This window comes from Carassius carassius, chromosome 3 (assembly GCF_963082965.1).
Source record: "Carassius carassius chromosome 3, fCarCar2.1, whole genome shotgun sequence".
NCBI classification, from domain to species: Eukaryota; Metazoa; Chordata; class Actinopteri; order Cypriniformes; family Cyprinidae; genus Carassius; species Carassius carassius.
In genome coordinates, this window is record NC_081757.1 from 38215905 (window position 1) to 38241289 (window position 25385).

Below are 25385 nucleotides of genomic sequence, written 5' to 3' on the forward strand. Positions count from 1 at the left end.
CTCACTCACTCAAAAGAAACTTTCTGCTCGTTTATGTCAGAGCACTTGTCTAGGTAAGTTTCATTTTAGCGAATCGGTTCGAATGATTCTTTACAATGAACCAGTTCACTCTCCAACAATTTACTTGTTCAATCATAACCCAAAATCCGTTTTAGTTACATTCTGGTGTTTTATCACAATGTCTTATATATTAAATATTATACAGAGCTCGTCACATGCTGAAGTTTAATGTGTTTCTGAGGGCACGTGATAAAACGATCCTATGCGAACCGGTTCAAAGGAATCAGTAAAAAGAACTCATTCGAAAGAAGAGCATTGTCTCCTGCGTTCCGTCGATCAAACAAACGTCCGCCTTTGTTTATAATGAAGGGTAGTTTTAGTCTAGACAAATGTTTGAGATTTACGAGCCTGTTTTGTTGTCGTAAATCTTACTTCGAGTTAATTTGCGTCACGGGTTATAATAACAGTTAAATAATGAATCTCCCTGAAATAAACTTTTTTTTGTCTTCTCATTCAAGTATATTAACAATTGTGTGGGCACTCGTGTGTAGGTGTGTGTGATCAGACCGTTTCACACATACAAAGAGGAAGTCAATTCTAACACCCAACTCCACATCCGCTCTCTCGTGCTTTCTGCCGTATGACAACTTTATTAAAGTACCCTTCAAACTTTAAAATCTCTTTCAAATCTACATTGAAATGAAATATGAAAATATTAATAATCAATTATTCCTCAATTGTCCTCAATATAACATTATATCCTGTTAGTCTTTGAAACTATAATATCTAAACAAAAAGCCACTTCCAAAATATTTTTAGGAAGCAATTTTTGGTGGGAAAACAACCACCGGCTTTTCAACAACACAGACAAGTAGCATTATCAAAAAAGAAAACGTAAAAAAAAGGGTTGATTTGCTGTATTAGTTGGTTTGTCTTTAAAACGTTCCCATTTTTTTTTTTTTTTTTACATTTCTAAAATTACCCTCAAGTTAAAAGCATTTTTCATTTCAAAGTGAAAATCCTGCCATTATTTACTCTCTCTCTCCTGTCATTCCAAACCTGCATGACGTTCTTTCTTCTTGTGGTCATAAAATATACAATATTTTCAAGAACAACCATAAAACTAAACGTTATAACTATAAAAAAATAAAGTCAATGGTAACCAAAACAGTTTGTTAACCTACATTCTTTTAAACAAAAATACTTTGGTTTGGAAAAACATACAGTTTCTTGCAGATAATCAAGCTACAATTTAGAAACCTAAAGTGCCTGAGCTTTACCAAAGCATACTATATAAAGAAAGAGCATAATCTTTTTTGTAGAAATATTTATTATATTACAGAGTTCTGCTAGGAATGACCCAGTCATCATCACGGTTATAGCACAGGCATGCCTCTTTTCTTCAAAAATGCTAGTCATTTAATTTGCTTGGTTATAGTCATTACATACCCGAGCTGATCTGGGCATATATGGTTGGCAAATTATTCAGTGGAAGATTATGAAAGTGAAAGTTACAATACAGGATATCTTATTTAACAGTAACTGCAAATGAACAATTTCATTTGTATTGTTTTATTTTTAAACGACCATTACCATACACAACATCAATGATCACAAACCTGATTGTTTGCATCGTAATGTGAACAAAATTATTTAGGATTTATACATCCTAAGAAAAACAATAACTACAACAAGTTGCAATGCATGTAGCCAAACAGAAAGAGTGCAGAGAACTTTTGAGTGCTCACTATAACATCAGCGGCCGAGATGAATCTTTGGACCAAGAATCAATGGCTTCTGATAACAGTTGTACATAAATCTTCCATATCACTCCATCACAGCCACCTATACAACAGAAAAACAGAATGGATTTCATACAAATAGAAAAAATACACACAGACTTCTTCAGACAAATATTTACATCTATATACAGTATACAGCATTACTGTAAGTTTCAATATTAAAGCTTGTATAATACAGCCTAATGAAATCACATTGTTCTGTAGATCTGCTGACCTCATTGTCAATGCAGCGGAATTGCCAGCTCCACTGTGTGTTGTAAAGGAAAGGACGGAGGTCAAAGCGGTTATCATCTGGACTGTAGTTTTCAGCATGATAAGAGGGTGTTACTGTTGTCATCTTATGTCTGTTGATTGAGTACATCCTAAAGAAATGTTTCACTTTAGTAGCCACCTGCAAAACAGACAAAAATAACAGTGGTCAAATATCAGTATTAACTGCTTTTAAAAGTGTCAGGCACTATGAGTACTGTAACGTTTAGGGCATGTTTGACCTGTGAGGGAGAGAAGGTCTCTTTCCATGAGTGAATCAGCTTGCAAAACATGCTGTATGGACCACACTTGGAGATCTTCCTGAGTCTGCCAATCACAGACAGCTCTGAATAGGTCATTCCCATGTCAACCTGTGGGAGGGAAGCACAGAAATACATGCTGTAAAACAATCTGTCTGCATGCACACAGTGATGGAGGAAGCACAAAAGGGCACAGCAGCATAGTAAACATGCCCTATAAAAGTAAGGACAACTCGAACAAGTAAGTGGAAAACAACAATAAATAAATAAATGACTAACAAAAATGCATAAATTACAAATAAATAAAATAAATGTCCACAGTAGTTACAAATCCTACACTGATTTATTTACTACAAGGTATTTAGAATAACAATATATAAATATAATGTATATTTTTAATTTCACCTATAACTGAATAGTTTAAATGTCATAAAATAATATATTAAAATAAAAAAACTAATTGAAAATCAATTATTAAACATAATTTTATTTGCTATTTGACCACTTTGCCTAAGTTGATTCCATCCCTACCATTCTTTAAAAGCCACTAAAAAATTATCTAAAGCCATGCAGGCATACAACAACACACAATAATCGTCTCCAATCTGTCATTGTTTAAAACTGAATTCATATATGTAACATAAGACACATCTGCACCATCCAGTGATTTAATTAAACAGAATGTGTGTTGTTGTTGTTGTTTTTTTACATTCATTCAGATTCTATATACTAGAAGACATTTTCTAGAAATGAAAAAAATGACATGAATGCAAGCTCTAGATTGAAATATCAGTAATGGATGCAATGCTTTTGGATTATGTTTTCCCATGACGTGCTAGATTTTAATGTTTAATGACAACAAGAATCGCTTGTAATAAATCTGCTTTGTGTTTCAAACTGCAGAAATCACATGAATGCAATGAAAAACTTTTCAAGTGAAATTTGATCATTTTGACTGAGGAGATGGCTTAGAAAAATACACAGTCTACTGCAGGAGTCATATGGACAACCATTGCCAAACACAGTTGAGTTGTGCACAGTCCATTGCACATCCCATCTCAATCAATCACAATGACTGAGAAATGCAGTAGTATTCAAACCTCATTTTGATCACTGAATGAGGCTGACTATGTTTACCTCATCAGTCTGGACGACCTTGCCATCAGTCAGTGGCTCAAGCTCTGCAGTTGGTGGAGCATCCAAAATGCTGTACAGAAGATGGGCACCAAATCAGCATATTAGAATGATTTCTGAAGGATCATGTGGCACTTGAAAACTGAAGTAATCGCTACTGAAACATCAGTGTTGCCATCACAGGAATAAATAACAGGTTAAAATGTTTTCAAATAGAAAACAGCTATTATTATAATTTTTTTTTTTTTTCAATTTTGTTGGCCAAAACATCACTACATCAGCTATTTGATCAGCAAATGTGCAACCAAAGGAATGATTACACACCTTATGAGGGCAGTGAGCTGAAAGCGCTTTACACAGTACTGCAAAAAGCACTTCAGGTCCATCTTACTAACGCCTCCAATGGGATTGATATCAGCACTGGAGCAGTCATACTTCGTGAAGTATCCAGTCAAGCTGCAAAGAAAAAAGAATAATTTTAAGCAACCTTCAATACTACTGACAGTTGGATACTGAAAGAAAGAACAACATAAAGACACACCTCTCATCCACGTTTGCTGAACCAAGAACTAAGAGACCACCAGGTTTTCCCTGAGCCCACAGACACAGCTGGGCAAAGAGATAGGCCAAAATCATCCTGATACGAGCCTGTATTGAAGTAAACATACAAACACACATGCATCATGTACATTCATCAGACACATATACCACTTTCAAAGCTGTGACATCATAAATGTCTTAAATAGGTTCTAATCAGCATTACTTTGCCAGTCTAAAAGTACAAGCTATTTTCTTGGAAAGAGTTGCATAAAGTTACTATGTTAATTCAATCATGACAACTCTCTGAAGATTTTAGCATGGTGATGGATATGGCAACGTTAATGTATTTGGTCTAGGTGGAATAGATCTGCTATGCTGCTGCTGAATTGGTGCTGCTGTTAGTTATTGCTTTAGTTGTAGATTCTTGCTGCTACTGCAAAGAAGTACAAAATTTGCTACTGCCAAAACATATGGCAATACGGTGCAGTGAGTATTTAAGACATACTGCTGCTGCACATATAGCATATAAAATAACCCGTAGCAGATCTATACAGGTGGAGCTGGGGAAGGTGGAGGGTTTCAGAGAAACGCACGCTGCAGGAATCTCATGTGAATGCTTGCCAGCCATATAAATGCATGTCAGTAAGCTTATTGGTTGCATATGCAGCATGAACCAATCAGCTTGTGCCAAGTCATTCAACTCTCTGAATATCATCAGTTACTTTAACCACCCATCAGCCCGCGCTATCTAGAGTTTCATGACTGATCTATATATTTATGTTTTAAAGTAGTGAATCTAGAACTCGAACTCAGCAAATTCGCAGGTCATTTGACGCTTGGGGTGACTAACTGCAATATTATTCTGTGAAACTGTGGTGGTTGTGTTACAATGCAAGCAAACTGCATTTTAAAAAGTCAGCAAATTAGCATCACTCTGACAGAATCTGCTTTCTCAAGCCCGCGCTTTTGTGATGTCATGAGTCATGTAGAACCATATAAAAGAAATCATCAGCAACTAGTCAAATCAAAATGCCCATCAACAACTACATGTAACATTCTTAGTATCGCACATTCAATGGTATTGCATGAGGTGTAAATATTTTAAATTATTTGTAATTCTGAGATTCTCATGGTGGTCAACCAAAGTGTTGTTGTTTTTTCTGAAAATGTTAATTATGTATTCCTTGCAAAAAATATGCAACAAGTCACTAATAAAAAAAATCATACTGTACATTTATTAATAGCATCAGTGTTTATGATTTACCTGGACGTTCTGCAATGCCAGGTTTTCTCTGGCACTTCCTCCATTAGCACGAAACTGAGGCCACTTCCCTGTGACCATAGAGAAGATTCCCAGCATGCCTTTTACTGCCATGTCAATATTGATATTTAGGTGATTGCTGAGAGAAAAAAAAATCATATATTACTTTTTATAATAATAATTGTATTTTAAATATTTACAATCAGAAAAAGATACTATTACATTTATAATATAATTGTAAAAATTATTATTATTCATGAATTTTTGGCATCATTACTCCAGTCTTCAGTGTCACATGAGCCTTCAGAAATCATTATTTTATGCTGATTTGCTTCTCAACTATTATACTTTCTTATTTATAAATTATTATCAATGTTGAAAACGGTTTTTGCTGCTTAATATTTTTTATGAAAACTTTTTCAGGATTCTTAGATGAACAGTTCAACAGAACATTAGAATTTATATTTCAAAAATGATTTGAAATATAAATATTTTGTAACATTATGAATGTCTTTAATGTCACTTTTAATGCATCCTTGCTGAATATTCATTTACTTTTTTCTTAACCCAAATCTTAAAATGGTAGTGTATCACAGTTTTTCATAAACATATTAAGCAGCAAAAACTTAATACTGGAGTAATTGCTGCTGAAAATTCAGCTTTGCCATCATAAAAAAAAATTATAAATATATTAAAATAGATTTTTACAGTGATTTCAATCTAATAAAAATGCAGCCTTGGTGAGCACCAGAGGTTTCTTTTTAAAAGACATTAAAAATGTACTATATGCCATGTCATCCACTGACCTGCCGATCTGTGCAGCGAGATCTTTAGCTCTGTTGCGAGTGTCCTCGGAGGAGTTTTCACTAGCCATGTAGCATGTGGTGAAGAGGCGTCCACACAGCTCACGTGGGTCCTCGGGCCTGTAGGACGAATCACTGACCACCCGCTGCACATCCTCCAGCACCTGAGGATCTGAGACCAGTGGGAAACATGTTTAGAGGGTAAGCTTTAAATTAGCTGGTTCTGTGTGTGTGTGTGTATTTTGGACTTACTGCCATCTTTGACAGCTCGGCAGATTTGCACACACATGGAGTACACAATACAGGCAGTGGACGAACTATCCACACCACCGCTAAGGGGAAGAAGGAAACCAGCCTAAATGCAACAAAACACACAAATCCCATTAGTTATCAATGTCCTATATGTTCACATTCATGACCATAAGCATATGCATGCAAATATATAAAGATATTTGCTAGGAAGACTAATACGAAAACAAGCATCAAGTTTGAATAAATTGCCTAAATGAATGTTAACATTCATATTTACATGCATAATAGAATAAAAATGTACACCTGTCCACTCCTCCTTAAGTAGTCCCATAACCAACAGGCAGGACCAAGACTGAAATAACACCCAAAACAAACATGTAATAATTGATTTTATAAATGTGCACCAATAAAATACAATTTATAATACCAAAAGGAACATATACTTGCAAACTGGTTTACTGTATGTAGATTATTATATGGGTTATTATTATTATTAGATTATTATTATTACACTTTTCCCCTCTTACAGTTTTTCATCTTTAAGTCTGACTCTTTATTTGCCAACAGAGATGATACAGCCTGGAGTAAATTAGTGTCACAAGGTACTTCTAAAACTCTAAAGTAACAAAAATAGTCTCACTGGAACAGAACATTAATTTGGCATGTTACAGGAAAATCTTAATCACCAGGTTTAAATAACTCGCGATCAGTTTGAGAGTGTATTAATATGCAGCTCCGCTAGAGAGCAGCAGAACATGTCTGTTCATGCATTATGAAAATTAACAGTCTTCCACAAGTGTATATGCTTCTACTTTGTATTGTTATTTTGTAATGTAGAAACTGGAATTGTAATTAAAAGAGATATAAAAAGATTACAAATTATATTATTTGCATAACAATTTGAATGAAAAGGTGTAGCGACAAAAAAATCTAAAATATATACACAGAATCTTAAAAATGATCCTTCTTTTTACATCTATATATTATATGATGTTTTAAAGTTTTCAAAAATCATTCAATGTTCTGTTTGTTTCCAGGAAAAAAAGAACACATTTTCAATGTGGTCTCTGCCATTTATATGTCATTATGTATGTACATTTACTTAAGAATTTAAATGTAATGAGAAAATTTTACTCACCCTCAGGGCATCAAAGATGAGTTTGATTCTTCATAAGAACAGATTTGGAGAAATGTAGCATTATATCACTTGTTCACCAGTGGATCCTCTGCAGTGAATGGATGGGTGCCCTCAGAGTGAGAGTCCAAACAGCTGATAAAAACATCACTATAATCCACAAGTAATCCACACGACTACAGTCCATCAATCAATCAATCCATGTTCTGTGAAATGAAAAGCTGTGTGTTTGTAATTAACAAATTATGTTTTTAAGATTTTAAACCGTTGCTTTAGGCTAAAATATGAGTTCTCTATCCATAACAGAAAAAGTTGCCTCATATGTATCAGGAAAGAACATTTTTACAGATAAAAAAACGCTTACAAATAAAAAGTCCAAGACAGTTCTAAACACAAATGTCAGTGGATTTTCATGTCAGGACATAGACTTGTGTTATCATGGAGTCGATTCAAAGTTCAAATGGTTTAAGGTTAAAATGCATTTATGGTGGATTATTTTCTTACAAACACACAGCTTTTTACTTGACAACACATTAACTTATGGACTGGAGTCTTTGGATTACTAGTGGATTATTGTGATGTTTTTTATCAGCTGTTTGGACTCTCATTCTGACGGCACCCATTCACTGCAGAGGATCCACTGTAGAGATACACAGGTGATGTAATGCTACATTTATCCAAATCTGTTACAATGAAGAAACAAACTCACCTACATCTTGGATGTCATGAGGGAGAGTAACTTGTCAGCAAATGTTTCTTTTTGGGTAAACTTTTCTTTTAAATGTATTGATCTAAGTTATATATGTAGGGTAATTTTTTCCTCATTGAAGTTACCTGATCTCTTCTTCTGGGGTGTGGAAGATCCATTCCACAGGCTGATGTGTGGGCAGACACCTGTCACCACAGTCAGACAGAGAGAAGTCTGTTTTGATCCTCTGATAAGGTTTGTGCTCATATTCCTGCACAGTAAGACAAATATTTAAAGTATGTTTTGACACTTCAAACTCTGATGTCTTTTACAGTTGCTCACCATGTGTGGGTGACACCTCTCTCCTCGATAGCTGCGAACATCTTCCAGATCAAGAGTGGCTGTGACAACCTCCTGCAAGTCAGAAGAAATCTGACAGATCAATCACAGTCACTTGGGCGAGTCTCAGTATTCAAGTAAGTGTGAATTGGCACATACTACATCCTCAAGTGAGAACTGCGCTCCTCTGGCAACAATATCTCCATTGATGGCAATCATAGCACACCCGTCGTAGTACAGACGGTCTCCATCACAGCCCTTCTGATTGGCAAATAGATAGATCCCTCCACTCTGAAACAAACATATCCTATATATAAGGCTCAGTGTCAACACTAGCTTCATTAATACAGTATATACTGTAAAAGGTTTGGAATAATTAAAAAGGTAAAAAGGTTTTTTAAAGAAGTCTCTTATTCTCACCAAGGCCGAGCCTATCTATTTGATATTATATTGTAACAAGTTATTACCGTTTAAACTGTTTTCTATTGTAATATGATTTAACTCATTCAGAAATATTAATATAATTTGTTTACCTTAGTGGTGGCAGATTTGACCAAGTTCACCCTATGGTCAGCCTTACGTAGCTCATGGTAGCTTGCAGAGGAATTGGTAAAGATCTCAATACCATCTAAACCCATGTCAACATGTGGACTGAAGAAAGAAGTAAAAGCAATTTATGGAACTACATTCATGTTTTATTTCACAAGATTATAGCATAGCATATAATACATGTATATTTGGACATTAGGAAAGGATTTAAGATGCTAAATGAAGAGATCATTGTTTGCAGAGCATTACCTCCTGGGGCTCCACAGCTCAGCACAAATCTCACTCCCTAAGCAGGTGTCCTTGGTGGACAGCACCCCATCTCCAAACGGCACTGTGGTCTATAAGTGACAACAGATGAGATGATTATTTATGCCAAATAATGTGTCCCTGCAAATATACAGTGGGTACAGAAAGTATTCAGACCCCCTTAAATTTTTCACTCTTTGTTATATTGCAGCCATTTGCTAAAATCATTTAAGTTCTTTTTTTTTTCCTCATGAATGTACACACAGCACCCCATATTGACAGAAAAACACAGAATTGTTGTCATTTTTGCACATTTATTAAAAAAAGAAAAACTGCAATATCACTTGGTCCTCAGTATTCAGACCCTTTGCTGGGACACTCATATTTAACTCAGGTGCTGTACATTTCTTCTGATCATCCTTGAGATGGTTCTACACCTTCATTTGAGTCCAGCTGTGTTTGATTATACTGATTGGATTTGATTAGGAAAGCCACACACCTGTCTATATAAGACCTTACAGCTCACAGTGCATGTCAGAGCAAATGAGAATCATGAGGTCAAAGGAACTGCCTGAAAAGCTCAGACACAGAAGGCACAGATCTGGCCCAGGTTACAAAAAGAATTCTGCTGCACTTAAGGTTCCTAAGAGCACAGTGGCCTCCATAATCCTTAAATGGAAGACGTTTGGGACGACCAGAACCCTTCCTAGAGCTGGCCGTCCAGCCAAACTGAGCTATCGGGAAGAGCCTTGGTGAGAGAGGTAAAGAAGAACCCAAAGATCACTGTGGCTGAGCTCCAGAGAAGCAGTCGGGAGGTGGGAGAATGTTGTAGAAAGTCAACCATCACTGCAGCCCTCCACCAGTCGGGGCTTTATGGCAGAGTGACCCGACGGAAGCCTCTCCTCAGTGCAAGACACATGAAAGCTCCCATGGAGTTTGCTAAAAAACACCTGAAGGATTCTCTGGTCTGATGAGACCAAGATAGAACTTTTTGGCCTTAATTCTAAGCGGTATGTGTGGAGAAAACCAGGCACTGCTCATCACATGTCCAATACAGCCCCAACAGTGAAGCATGGTGGTGGCAGCATGATGCTGTGGGGGTGTTTTTCAGCTGCAGGGACAGGACGACTGGTTGCAATCAAGGGAAAGATGAATGCGGCCAAGTACAGGGATCTCATGGATGAAAACCTTCTCCAGAGTGCTCAGGCCCTCAGACTGAGCTGAAAGTTCACCTTCCGACAAGACATTGACCCAAAGCACACAGCTAAACTAACGTAAGAGTGGCTTCACAACAACTCCGTGACCGTTCTTGAATGGCCCAGCCAGAGCCCTGACTTAAACTCAATTGAGCATCTCTGGAGAGACCTGAAAAAGGCTGTCCACCAACGTTCACCATCCAACCTGACAGAACTGGAGAGGATCTGCAAGGAGGAATGGCAGAGGATCCCCAAATCCAGGTGTGGAAAACTTGTTGCATCTTTCCCAAAAAGACTCTTGGCTGTATTCGATCAAAAGGGTGCTTCTACTGAATACTGAGCAAAGGGTCTGAATACTTAGGACCATGTGATATTTCAGTTTTTCTTTTTTAATAAATTGTGCAAAAAATATCAACACTTCTGTGTTTTTCTGTCAATATGGGGTGCTGTGTGTACATTAATGAGGAAAAAAATGAACTTAAATGATTTTAGCAAATGGCTGCAATATAACAAAGAGTGAAAAATGTAAGGGGGTCTGAATACTTTCCGTACCCACTGTACATGCAAATATACATGTGAAATAAGAATAATTGGTAACACTTTATTTTACAGTTACATCTATTAGTTGCTTATTACTAATAACTATGACTTTTCTCTCACTAAATTCTTAATTTTCTGCTAATTAATCGTGAGTAAGGTAGAATAAGGTCATGGAGAATAAGGCATTAATATGTGCTTAATTAGCACTAATACATGGCTAATATTCTAGTAATATACATTCTAATAAGCAACTAGTAGATGTAACCGAATAATTAAGAACATACTTATTTTTGGTACTTCATTTTGAATAACCGTTCTTATTATTATCAATGTTGAATCTCTGTCAGGATTCTTTCGTGAAAAGAAATGAAAAAGAACAACATTTAATTGAAATAACTTTTTTCTAACATTATTAATGTCTTAACTGCCAGCTGTCTCAGGTGTTTAAATCTTACCTATACCAAAATTTGAATGCTTGTATACCACAGTTTCCCAAAAAAATTATAATAATAATTAACCTAACCTTAAACCTAATATTGAAATTTTCATCAGATGTCGGTGACAACCAAAGTAATCCATACATACAAAGAAAATAAAAACAAATAAGTTCATAAATTAAGTTGTGTAGTAAAATGGAATGAAACAGGGAAAAAGTATTTAACACATAAAGAAAGGCAAGTGCAAAAAAAAATGGAAAGTGAAGACACCAGCTGAAATCTATCAGTAATTAGAAAGCAATCCTGCCCTTCGTCAGTGGAAATTAATATTAGCTGGTTCAGTCCCAACACCTACAGTACCAGGATGATGAAGATGAAACAAGGGTGGACATTTGAGCAAGACAATGATCCCAAACAGAGCCAAGAAACCCTCGACTGGTTTCAGAGAAAGAAAATAAAGCTGCTAGAATGGTACGCCAATCACCTGACTTGAATCCAACAGAAAATAAGATCAGAGTTCACAGATGAGGCCCACAGGACCTTCAAGATTTGAAGACTGTGTCGAAGAATGGATCACAATCACACCTGAGCGACCCATGCCACTAGTTTCTCCAAACAGAAGACGTCTTCAAGCTGTCATTACCAACAAACAAGGGCTTTTGTAGGAAGTATTAAATAAATTTCCGTTTCTTTTTCCCTGTGTCCTTCCATTTTATTACACATAACTTAATTTCTGAACTTATTTGTTTTGTTTTATTTATATGTATGGATTACTTTGGTTGTTACCGACATCTGGTGAAGTCAACAGCACCTTTAGAAATATATTTACTGGGAAAAAATGGTGACGTGTTCAATAATTATGTTACCCGCTGTGTGTGTGTGTGTGTGTGTGTGTGTGTGTATACATATATATATATATATATACAGGTCCTTCTCAAATAATTAGCATATTGTGATAAAGTTCATTATTTTCCATAATGTAATGATAAAAATTAAACTTTCATATATTTTAGATTCATTGCACACCAACTGAAATATTTCAGGTCTTTTATTGTTTTAATACTGATGATTTTGGCATACAGCTCATGAAAACCCAAAATGCCTGTCTCAAAAAATGAGCATATCATGAAAAGGTTCTCTAAACAAGCTATTAACCTAATCATCTGAATCAACTAATTAACTCTAAACACCTGCAAAAGATTCCTGAGGCTTTTAAAAACTCCCAGCCTGGTTCATTACTCAAAAACGCAATCATGGGTAAGACTGCTGACCAGAAGGCCATCATTGATCCCTCAAGCAAGAGGGTAAGACACAGAAAGAAATTTCTGAACGAACAGGCTGTTCCCAGAGTGCTGTATCAAGGCACCTCAGTGGGAAGTCTGTGGGAAGGAAAAAGTGTGGCAAAAAACTGGACTTTTGGACAAATTTAGCATGTCATTCGGAAATCAAGGTGCCAGAGTCTGGAGGAAGACTGGGGAGAAGGAAATGCCAAAATGCCTGAAGTCCAGTGTCAAGTACCCACAGTCAGTGATGGTCTGGGGTGCCATGTCAGCTGCTGGTGTTGGTCCACTGTGTTTTATCAAGGGCAGGGTCAATGCAGCTAGCTATCAGGAGATTTTGGAGCACTTCATGCTTCCATCTGCTGAAAAGCTTTATGGAGATGAAGATTTCATTTTTCAGCATGACCTGGCACCTGCTCACAGTGCCAAAACCACTGGTAAATGGTTTACTGACCATGGTATTACTGTGCTCAATTGGCCTGCCAACTCTCCTGACCTGAACCCCATAGAGAATCTGTGGGATATTGTGAAGAGAAAGTTGAGAGACGCAAGACCCAACACTCTGGATGAGCTTAAGGCCGCTATCGAAGCATCCTGGGCCTCCATAGCACCTCAGCAGTGCCACAGGCTGATTGCCTCCATGCCACGCCACATTGAAGCAGTCATTTCTGCAAAAGGATTCCCGACCAAGTATTGAGTGCATAACTGAACATAATTATTTGAAGGTTGACCTTTTTTTGTATTAAAAACACTTTTCTTTTATTGGTCGGATGAAATATGCTAATTTTTTGAGACAGGAATTTGGGGTTTTCATGAGCTGATATATGAAATATATGAAAGTTTAATTTTTATCATTACATTATGGAAAATAATGAACTTTATCACAATATGCTAATTTTTTGAGAAGGACCTATATATATATATATATATATATATATATATATAGCATTAATATTAAGCAAATTAATAATAAGACCCATTATTAATAATTAAATATCTTTAATAATTTATAATAATTGAGCGTTTTGATTAGGTAATACAAAATAATAATATTTTACCTGTCCTGTCACATCTTGGATCATTCTGGGTAAAAAGTACTCCTCAACATGTCTGCAACAAAATTCATTTCATATGTGATCTATCATTTATCACTGATTATTAAAGACTTTGCAAGGCAAACAACCCCAAGATTTAACCAATATATCATGGAATATACCTGGGTCGACTCCAAGGTGAAAACCATCGAAATTCCCTGTTGTTGCCATAATTAGCCAAGAGCATTTTAGGACGAATTAACAGTATCTTTCTGTCAAATATAAAAGTAGACATATTATTAGATATATTATAAGATATTATTATACATTATTGTAATTTAGCAGTATATGCAAATCATTTATAATACTGCGCTATAGTAAAATCTTACTTGTTCAAGAAAATGACTCTACAGTTGTATCGAACATTGTGATGCATAACAGGCCTGTGGATAGAGCAAGTTAAATGCTTTCGAAATCATATACAACTTATTATTATTATTATTTCACAATGTTTTAAACAATATCACCTACATTCCCACATCACAGATGATGTCTTGTGTCAAAGGAGATTCCAAGAGTGACTTCAAAACCTGGAAGCAATGGAGCAGGGTGTCGGACTCGTAGAAATGATCTGCACAGCCGTAACCACTGATGCATATGAAAGATTTGTGAAAGAACACAAAATACAGTATCATCAGTTTTCTCATTTTCAAAATTGAATTACAGATGGTTTATATTATATTATATTATATTATATTATATTATATTATATTATATTATATTATATATGAATGCAAATATTCCAATAATCTGGGTGTCCTCCCTATTCTCAATAGAAAAAAAAAAGCATCACATATTTGTTGAAATATCTACACTCTATGAATGACAATATTACCAGATTTCTAGCTCTGGTCCCAGTCTGTACTTGGCTCCTTTCTTTTTGGCTATCTCAATACCTGTTTTAGAGAAAAGAATAAATGTAAAATGAGGCAAGGTCACTTTAAGATCATAAGACCTTTGGTGCTATTAGTTAATACTACTCGAGACAAGTAGCAGATGAAGAATCAGAACTTACTTTGAAGTATTCTTGTCAAGTTGCCTTCAAAATCAAGTGCCCACTGATTCAAGGAGCAAGTCGCTAATGTAACCTTGCGACCCATTTTACACAGATACAAATGATTTAAAAATGTATCAAACCAACCCTGCCGTGCAACAGTACTCTAAACTTTTATTTGTTGTAGTTCTATTTCCGGTCTGTACGATTCTGCACTTCAAAATAAAAGTAATAGTTTAGAGCAAGAAAAACTATTTAAACCTCAGAATATACAAACATATTTACAGTAAACTACTAGCAGAGACAGCACATTGAGACAAATTTTGAGGTTAAACATTCTTTGATTAGAAAATAAATTAATTAATTAATAATAAAAGAACATGCAATCTTTGCTATCCAGAGCCAATCTAATATTAAACTACCAGCACCATACAATATTCTTTCAACGTATTTTAAGTTTTAAATAATTCATCCATAAGAATAAAGATAAAAATGAGTCAGACTGTTATGTCAATGCAATAAAATACCAGGATAAATTTAAAATAAATAAATTGTGAATAATAAATGTAATTAAATGTAAATGTAAATGTAAAACTTTCATTAAAATTTGTTATTTTACGTTCCAAACTAATGTTTATATATATATATATATATATATATATATATATATATATTTATTTATTAATTATGGCAATTAATCATTAGCTTTTAACAACAAGTGAGGTGTTTTCTCTACAAATCTGGCAGTGAACCAAATAAAGCTTTTACGAGTGTTTATTAAAAGGTTGGCATTTTCCTTCAAAAAAATTTTTTTTATAAATTCATTGTTATAGACTGGACAATTGCAATTTAAATGTACTTTTCATTTCTAATGCTGTAATGTAACTGCGTAAATGTGGTGCAGGTGGATGCTCTTGATGAAGAAGACAGCAGGACCCATGGGCTGAGCTCATCAGGCGCTCATGGCTTCAGGTCTCGGTTGTCCAATCACTGACACGAGTATGCATTTCATGTGTCTCTGATTGGATGCATGGTCATTACGTCACCTGTGGGTGGAGGCAGAACTCGGCCAAAGACTCCCCTTTGCTCGGTGCATCACTGTGAACATCTGGGCAGCGTGAACTGTACACCTATAACTGTAAGCTTTTTTGATATTTCACTTTTTAAACAGTTGCTTTTATGTAATCTGCTATATTTATTTTAAGGCAATATTTCCAGCATTATACATTGCATGTGCAGTTGGTATGCGTTTAGTGTGCAGTACAACTAACGTTACACATGCAAGTTTATCAACAGAATGTATAATTCTTTGAGTGCATTGTAGACTATATGCATGCTTTATCGAGCATTTTATGTACACGCATCTTTCAAATACTTTTTTAGTATCTGCATCCTGCTTAATTATAGTATCGGATTGGGGGTAATTACAACTATTACTTTGGATTGGCATTGATATGAGGAAGTATGTTACGACTGGAGTCATATTTCCCTTTAAACTCGTTTTTGTCGCATTAATCTCAACGAGTATGTTTACTTTGGCAGAATAATATATAATCTCGTGGAAAAAGGCCAGAATAATGTACAGGTGTAACGCAAACCTTATCTATGGTATAACTAGCATTGTATGTCTCCTAAATAGACAAAAACTATACTTTTGATTGATTTGATACAAATATAGCTTGATTGTAAATAAAGCACCATTGCATATTTGAAACCATACAACGCTAAGTAGAACATTGCTCTTGGTGTTATTCATGCGCATACTTGTTAATATGCCCATAATAAAAGACAAGAAGAGTTTTCAGTGGACTAAAAATCCATAAACTGAAAATAGATTTATGCAAAGCATCCGTCTTTTCTTGCATAAAATAAACACACAATTAACAACCTCATATCAGTTGGAAAGATAACATTATATGTCATAGCGCTAAAGGATACAACCCTGGCCTTTTTCCACGAGATTATATATGATAAGTTATGTTATAATAATTATTTAAAACCATGGACTTATAATATTTATAACACCTAGATCTTCTGTTTGCTATCTGTTATCTGCAGTGCACTTTGTTCTTCTCTTGTGCACTCATGCTAGATACATGTTTACCATCTCAGAGGTTATTTTTATGATCTTCTTCCCAATCTAACTCTGTCTTTCTCTCTGCTTTTTTAAATTTCACTCCCTCAGACATCATGACGACAGCCGACGCTGTGAGAAAGCGCCATAAGGGCAGCTCCAATGGAGCCCGGGCAGGGGTGAAAGACCAAGCGAAGGAGCCGGTGCAGTGGGGAAGAGCATGGTAAGCCATTCAGTCATACATTAAGCATAGTTTGATCCGGTTCAGTGTTATAATATATATTGTTTTTTATTTTGAAGTAAATAACTGATGAATTGTATGCATTGAAAGTACTATTTCTGTGTTCAGTCACTGCTTGTATGAGTCACTCAAAAGCTCAGTATAAGTGAATGATCATATCATTATTACATTGATATTGTGAATGCATTGTCTACAATTATGTAAAGCAATTATTTATTATTAATCGCTCACCCTCATGCTGACTATGCAACATAAATGGAAAACAATAAATAACATTTTGGTGGCTCTTTTCAAATTGTCCATTTGCAATTAGCTACAATACTGTAAAACCTTAGAATTGTCATAAAAGTTGTCAACGGTGTAGAATTGAATAGAGAGAGAGAACAGTGGAATTTTCCCTAGTAGCAATTTTGATCTATATTTGTAAATCACCACTATTGAACAGAAATGGGTGATTCCATTGACTTTACTTTACATTGACATCAGTTCTTCACATTTTACTCATATTGATACTGATACTCCGTGATATTGATTTTAGTACTCATATGTGACCCTGGACCACAAAACCAGTCGTAAGGGTTTTCAAAATTTAGATTTACACATCATCTGAAAGTTGAAAATTGTCTTTCCAGTGATGTATGTTTTGTTAGGACTGCACAGTATTTGTCAGAGATACAAGTGTTTCAGAATCTGGAATCTGAGAGTGCAAACACATCAAAATACTGAGAAAATCGCCTTTAAAGTTGTCCAGATGAAGTCCTTAGCAATGCATATCACTAATCAAAAATTATGTTTTGATATATTTACGGTAGACAATGTACAAAATATCTTCATGGAACATGATCTTTACTATTATACTATCTTAACATTGCTATTGCTACAAATACACCCATGCGATGGTTTTATGGTCCAGCGTCACATATTTGACATGACTTTAGGCTCATATTGCTAATCTGTTTATCTCTGTAGGGAGGTGGATTGGTTCTCTCTGACAGGTGTGATCCTGCTGCTGTGCTTTGCCCCCTTCATCGTCTTTTTCTTCATCATGGCATGTGATCAGTACCAGTGCTCCATCAGCCACCCGTTACTGGACCTCTACAACGGCGACGCCACCCTGCTCACCATCTGGAGCCGCGCCCCTTCCTTCACGTGGGCTGCTGCCAAGATCTACGCAATCTGGGTCACATTTCAGGTGTGCAGAATTACAGATGAATAAATGCTCAATAACATTTATAGTGAGGAATATTTCAGTAGTTTTGAGCTTGAATTATGAGATTTGGTTGTGTCTACACTAGGTGGTGCTGTACATGTGCGTTCCAGATATCATGCATAAGATTCTTCCAGGTTATGTGGGAGGAGTGCAGGATGGTGCTCGAACACCAGCAGGTAAAAAAAAAATACACGATAATGAACAAAAACATAAATTACACTGATTTACTCAAATGACTCGCTATTGGTTTGTTTGGTACAATGTATCAAAACCTTATTTAATTCATGTAATGTAAATGTGTTGCTCTCTCTCAGGTCTGATTAATAAGTATGAAGTCAACGGTCTGCAGTGCTGGATAATCACTCATGTTTTATGGGTGGCTAATGCGCAATACTTAAACTGGTTTTCTCCAACCATCATCATTGATAACTGGATCCCTCTCTTATGGTGCACCAACATCCTCGGCTATGCCGTGTCCACTTTCGCCTTCATTAAGGCTTATCTGTTCCCTACCAACCCAGAGGACTGGTGAGAAAACACGTTTTGATTGTTTACAGTGCATACAGTGAATCTACACATCTCTGTTAAACTCGAGCTTTGAGAAGTAAACCAGTAAATTCATTTCAGATCTTTTTCCACATTTAATGTAATATTGAAACCAGCAGAATTCAGGTAACACACACATCCTTTGTAAGAAAATTCTACAGACACGGTTGATTTTTATTCAGGGTTTGGCATATTAAATTTATGGCTGAAATCTGGTTTTGAGTCGGAAGAGATGCGTGTTGTAAAATTATAAATGAAAGTGTAAACAGTCTTGCTTTCATTTGAACATTTGAAATGCCTAACTGAATAAATACTATAACTAAAAATGACAAAACAACAATAGCAATAATTATTTTTATAATAATAAAATACTTATTCTACTTAGAATTTTTTTTTTTTTTTAACCATTAACAATATCTCGAGTGTGTGTGGGTTTTTCCCCACTGGTCACAAAAAAAGCATGATGTGTGTTTGATTGAATTGTCCAAAGATTAAAATACATGCAAACATTAAATAGAATCTATCTTATTTTTGTTTGATTTGCAGTAAATTCACGGGCAACATCTTCTACAATTACATGATGGGAATTGAGTTCAACCCTCGCATAGGAAAATGGTTTGATTTTAAGCTTTTCTTCAACGGCCGGCCGGGTATCGTGGCGTGGACCCTGATTAACTTATCCTACGCTGCTAAACAGCAGGAGCTGTATGGATATGTGACAAACTCTATGATCCTGGTCAATGTTTTGCAAGTGAGTCAAGTAGCCACTAGGTGTCACTATAAAACAACTTAGTAGTGCTTTACTATTACTTACATTGCCTCGTTTCAACAACATTGTTTTTTCAGTATTGATTCATAAAGTGTTTTTCTTTTCATTCATATCATTCCCTTCACTGCTTCATATCACAACCTTGACCCTTTTCTTCTCTAAGGCCATCTATGTGTTGGATTTCTTCTGGAACGAAGCCTGGTACCTCAAGACTATAGACATCTGCCATGATCACTTTGGCTGGTACCTGGGCTGGGGAGACTGCGTGTGGCTTCCTTTCCTCTACACACTACAGGTGTGTATCTGAGCAGTATATGTGTTGGATGGGACATCTACAATACTGGACACACACCTTCACTGAGTGATTTCAGTAGGAGTAATGCTGTTGATGTCATGTTCTTGTTCTTTAGGGCCTTTACTTGGTCTACAACCCCATCCAGCTTTCTACGCCTCATGCTGCAGGTGTCCTCATCCTGGGACTGGTGGGCTACTACATCTTCCGTTCAACCAACCACCAGAAAGACCTTTTCCGTCGCACAGAGGGTAACTGTAAAATCTGGGGTAAGAAGCCCACCTTCATCGAGTGTTCATACCGATCGGCCGATGGCGGGATTCACAAGAGCAAGCTGATGACCTCTGGGTTTTGGGGGGTGGCTCGTCACATGAACTACACGGGCGACCTGATGGGCTCCCTGGCGTACTGCTTGGCCTGCGGTGGTGGGCACTTGCTGCCCTATTTTTACATCGTCTACATGACCATCCTGCTGGTGCACCGCTGCATTCGTGATGAGCACCGCTGTAGCAGCAAGTACAGCAAGGACTGGGAGCGCTACACCGCAGTCGTGCCCTACCGTTTACTGCCTAACATCTTCTAGAGCACTTGGCCATATCCCATCCTGCTTCTCAACTATGTACAGAAAAGCAGTTTATCTTGTTATTTTATGTGGCTGCTCATACTCATTTTAAACAGTTGGCTTTTTAATCTTTTTATGAGAGTGTGAATGGCAGATTTTACAAAGAATATTTTGCCTTTTAGTGAGTGTGAGTGTGGATGTACTATACATGAATACATACGTGCAAGATTATCAAGGTGACACAATGCACTGCATTAAAGAATGACATTTGAAAAAGCTTTTAAGATACTGTGATCAGCTCAAGTCTTAGTGTTCCTGTCTAGCTCTATCTTACCCCCCCCCCCCCCCATTGTATAGAGATTGTTATTCATTATTGCTCAGGATGTAAATATACAAAAGTCTATACATTTAGAAATGCTCAGACTACAGCTTACATATGTATTCATATTTTTTCTACCAGCCAAACTTCTGAAATAAAGGTTTCCCACTTTCTCTTTGCTTGTTCTAGTTGTAATATTAATGAATCTAAAGCTGAAAATTGTTAAAATATTTGTAGTGCAAGAAAAACCTTTGTGCAGTAAAGCAGTTTAATAATAATGAAGCTCATTTGGACATTCATTTCATATAAATTAAATTACTTAAATAAAAAAAAATCTTAAAAAGTACACATCCTCAGTTTAAGTTCAGGATAATGATACACCACCAGCAGCAGGTGGAGTCAGAGTTTTTTAACAAGCCTGACAAGAACATGCAATGACAAAAGAGCTTAGTTGATCTTGCATATTTTTCTTATCTAAATACACTTGAAACAGATGCACATGAATACCATTGAATTCTTTTACAAAACATATGATTGGCTTTGTTTGCTGAACCAGGATAGATGGCTAATTCACTAAAAACAACATGCCACCTGCACTTACTGTACATTAATAAAACACAGAGCAAGATGCATACAGTATAAACCGCATTTTTACTACTATACTTGATTATTTGGATCATGAGTCTTAAGCTCGCTCTAGAACAGTGTGAGTAGTACTAAACATTGAACTGCAAGTATATGTGACAGGAAATCCCATACGCTGGAAATATCAAAATACTGAACTGTGGTACATGTCATAAATTCAATTCAGATTTCCTTTGTGGAATATAAAATGGGTAAACCACATGATGAGATTCTTCACACGGACTATAATGGAAATAAGCAAGTTATGCAAATCAAATTTGCATTGATTTCCCACTTTTTGTCTTACAAAGCTAATGCAGAACAATGAAAAAGCCATCCCAATATTCAAAGTGGCTGTCCAGAGTTTGATGAATGGGAGTCGGAGAGAAGAGAAGACCAAAACCATTCAGTTAGGTAGATTTCATTTCTATTGCTTGTGGCGATTGCAGGGTGTCTTAGATGAGCAGGGGACATTAGAGTACAGTACATGGAAAACACACCTAACTGAGCACACACAGTACACTGAATGTTAGTTTGAACAATTACTAACCTAAAGTATTACTTTAGAATGTAACTCTTGCATTATTTTGCTATTAACAATATTTCAAACCATGTGGAGTTGTTGAAGAGTGTTTCCCTTTAAATGCCCATTTTAATGCCCATTTATTTGGTTCATAAATAAATACATATATGACTGTCTAATGAGAACGCAGTTAGCATCAATATCATAGAAGTTTCAAAGGCTTCGTTGTTTTTCTGCTACTTTATTTCCTTGTTTTTATCTGACCTACAAATTGCATTGAGCAAAGGTTATCTGTTAGAAAGAGAATAAAGAAAGAAACTAGGGGGTTTTTTTTGTTTGTTTTTTTGGTGTGTGGGAGTTTACACAACCTTGTAGTTTGGCTTAATTTCAGAGAGAAATAGAGGAGAGAAGCGATCAATAGAAATAGTTTTGTGTACACACTCTGGACATTTTCCCACACAGATGTAGTTGGTGTTACACAAGGCGTTGTGTAGTGGCTTTTATGTGACCTTGAGGAGTCAACACACACATAAACACAAAAATCCCCTCCATCTCCACCTTTGCAGTGTTCATGTGTGACAAAGCCTTACTCATAAGCTGACATTAAATGGCGTTTAGACGCTCCCACTCTTCCATCATGCTTTGTCTTCTCTCTCTGTGTGCTTTTGTCAGGTCCAAGCTCTGTGTCCATCTCTTGAGAAGTGATGATCAGTAAAAGGCAGACTAAACAACCCTGACACCATGACCCCAAAGGTCACCAGACTGCTCCTCTCCAGCTCCACCCTGTGTTAAACAATACCACACATGAAAATGAGACGCTACATGCCTCATGGACAGCAGTGGACAGTCTATGTGTAACCGTTTCTCATAGGCAAGATTAAGAATATGAAAATCTGTCATCATATAACAGAGATTTCAATGACATTTCACATCAAATTGTTGGATTTCTCATCAAAGATCAAATTTTCCAACAAACGCTCATTGGAAATATGTCTCTTTGGCAAAGTTTCGGCAAACTCATATGACATTTTGTGACATTTTTTAAATTAAATTTTTTAAAAATGTTTTTACTTTTTATGTAAACATTATGGAGTGCCATAGCCACATGTACCTTCCAGGAAATCCCTACAAAGGTATCCAGCTATGCTGCTGAATAAAAAGAAGATAGAAACGCTTTGAATGATCAAACATAAAGATGAAAAACACAACTGCAACAATGTATGGTTTATCTGTTTTCTTCAATCTGTCGGGTATTTTCATAACAAGAGAGTCAATATATATTTATTTGTTTATATTTCTTAATTTACTAAAGATTTACTAAAACATGGTACTTGTAATCTACAGTACAAAACAAAATTGTGTTTTTCTTCTAAACTTGATTTCTTGCTTTCAGGTAATTATATAAAATGTACAATCTACTAGATTAATGTAGGACAAATCTGAATCAATCAAGCACTTGAAAATTATTATTATATTTAAATAACTGCATGTATTGCGTGTATTTATTCTCTCTCTCTCTCTCTCTCTCTCTCTCTCTCTCTCTCTATATATATATATATATATATATATATATATATATATATATATATATATATAATTATATATATATATATATATATATATATATAATTTCATTTGATGATGTTTAAGTTATGTGAACAAATACATTTGTGTTTGTTTTATTAACTCATGTTAAAACAATGCACCTGATGAAAGCATGTACAACACCCAACACCCTTTTTCCAGTCCACTGCAAGTGCTATTCTGTACCAGGTGAGCAACCGAGCAAGTTTACTATGTCAGAAAATACAATTTATAGAGCTGGTTATGTGATGCAGACATCAAAATGTAAGTGATTATCCTTATTTATCTAATCCTATTAGTAAATAATTTGTGTGAGAAAACAAAAAAGTAAAAAAAAAAAAAAAGCCTATTTACTGCATCCATCTGGTGTTAATTTTATTTGAAAAACTGTTGTACTGCATGTATAGGTAAGTTTTTGGAGTTTACTAAAAATGTAGATAGAAGTATGTTTTTCAATGAGACTATGTTGCAATTATCCGAGCTGTAACGCACATTTATTTTGTAGCTATTTGTATTGTACTGCTACATTGAATGACATTAACTTTCCCATTTTGTTTCTTCTTTTCTTTCTTTCTTTTTTTTTCTTTTTTCTTTGCTGCTTGTTTGGAATTTGTAAGAAAAATCTGGTAAAACATCTTAAAAAGTTGATTACAGTTCACTATATTACGCAATATATATATATATATATATATATATATATATATATATATATATATATATATATCTTGACTGCTCGTCTAATCTGGTGTTTCAAAAGAATAGAAGAGTTCCTGAGACCTCAGTTATGTGTAATGAGCGAGGCTCTTAACCCGTGGGTTGCTCCAGGTGAATTGTCCCTATACAATTAACACACAGAAAACCATTCAGGATGTAAAAGCATCTGCTAGAAGGCAAATAACTAGTCAAGTGTTTTATGCAGGAGGCATTTAGCATGGAATGTTTGTGAGTCAGTAAACTAGTAACCTAGAGATGATGTCAGATGATAATAGATGGCATCTGTGAGGAATGTGGAATGTGTTGAGCAGGCGTTGGATAAAGACTCTGCTGCCTGTTTCTTCCAGGATTGTAGGATACAGTGGATCACTCATCTGTGGAGATAAATTGTGGGAACAGGTGAGTGTAAGCTTCTGTCACCATGGAATAAAACACATCATCATATTGCTAAAAAAAATGCTTGTAATTTCCTGTCACACAAAATGCACATGTGCACGCTCACACACACACACACACACATGCACACACTAAAGGAAATAGCAAATAGTCTTTATAAATTCTCAGTACAATATTTTACCTTTATCTATTTATTTAGATTTTGACATTTTATTCTCATTCCTTTTATATATAATTCTATTTTTTATTCTTATTTTTTTGAAGCTGGTAAGGAACCCAATTTCCCTTCGGGGATTAATAAAGTAAATAAAAAGGACTTATTCTTATATAAATTACATTTTAATTAACATTCATTATAGATAGATCTTATTTTGGCATGAACTATTTGTCATGTGTATTTATAGAAAGTACACAACACATGAACAGAAATAAACAGATAGTCTTTTAATCAATCCACAGGCAGGAGATTAACACGAATCAACATCAATACCGGAAATAAGGAGCTAGGGCAAAACACAGGGCTTAAATACTAGAAAAGTTAATTAGGGAGAACTGAAAAGTGTGGAGCAAATTAATCAAAAACCATGGAAACTAATAGACAAGGGAACTCGGAGAAATGTGGAGACAGAAACAGAACCAAAACAGAACATAACTGTGACACTATTTCTTTAAGTACAACTGTTTTCAATACTGATAATAATAATAAATGTTAACTGAGCACCAAATCAGCAT

At 35.6% G+C, this 25385-nt stretch overlaps 2 protein-coding genes across 2 annotated transcripts; one reads left to right on the forward strand and one right to left on the reverse strand.

The window, feature by feature from the left end:
- Window positions 1-1551: 1551 nt before the first annotated feature.
- On the reverse strand, window positions 1552-15004 carry nadsyn1 (NAD synthetase 1). The gene is made up of 21 exons (XM_059537553.1): window positions 14821-15004; window positions 14641-14701; window positions 14277-14393; window positions 14135-14188; window positions 13928-14017; window positions 13770-13821; window positions 9262-9350; window positions 8997-9114; window positions 8623-8754; window positions 8467-8538; window positions 8271-8395; window positions 6605-6653; window positions 6302-6404; window positions 6053-6221; window positions 5250-5385; window positions 3987-4093; window positions 3770-3901; window positions 3449-3518; window positions 2294-2422; window positions 2017-2193; window positions 1552-1845 (listed from the first exon to the last, which is right to left on the reverse strand). The coding sequence occupies exons 1-21, from the start codon at window positions 14903-14905 to the stop codon at window positions 1828-1830; spliced, it is 2085 nt and encodes a 694-aa protein (XP_059393536.1). The 5' UTR covers window positions 14906-15004; the 3' UTR covers window positions 1552-1827.
- A 796-nt stretch (window positions 15005-15800) lies between these two features.
- Window positions 15801-20985, forward strand: dhcr7 (7-dehydrocholesterol reductase). Its single transcript, XM_059537566.1, has 8 exons — window positions 15801-15937; window positions 16985-17096; window positions 18084-18306; window positions 18410-18500; window positions 18639-18852; window positions 19417-19621; window positions 19803-19934; window positions 20050-20985. Exons 2-8 carry the CDS (start codon window positions 16990-16992, stop codon window positions 20512-20514), a joined length of 1437 nt encoding a protein of 478 aa, XP_059393549.1. The 5' UTR covers window positions 15801-15937; window positions 16985-16989; the 3' UTR covers window positions 20515-20985.
- Window positions 20986-25385: the final 4400 nt, after the last annotated feature.

Bases quoted from the DNA above. Each gene is read 5' to 3' on its own strand.
- dhcr7 (XM_059537566.1), top strand. From the start codon at position 16,990: ATGACGACAGCCGACGCTGTGAGAAAGCGCCATAAGGGCAGCTCCAAT. The intron at 17,097-18,083 runs GTAAGCCATTCA...TTATCTCTGTAG, and splicing joins GTGCAGTGGGGAAGAGCATG to GGAGGTGGATTGGTTCTCTC. The intron at 18,501-18,638 runs GTAAAAAAAAAA...GCTCTCTCTCAG, and splicing joins TGGTGCTCGAACACCAGCAG to GTCTGATTAATAAGTATGAA.
- nadsyn1 (XM_059537553.1), bottom strand. From the start codon at position 14,905: ATGGGTCGCAAGGTTACATTAGCGACTTGCTCCTTGAATCAGTGGGCA. The intron at 14,702-14,820 runs GTAAGTTCTGAT...TCTCTAAAACAG, and splicing joins CTTGACAAGAATACTTCAAA to GTATTGAGATAGCCAAAAAG. The intron at 8,396-8,466 runs GTGAGCAACTGT...CTTACTGTGCAG, and splicing joins AGAGGTGTCACCCACACATG to GAATATGAGCACAAACCTTA.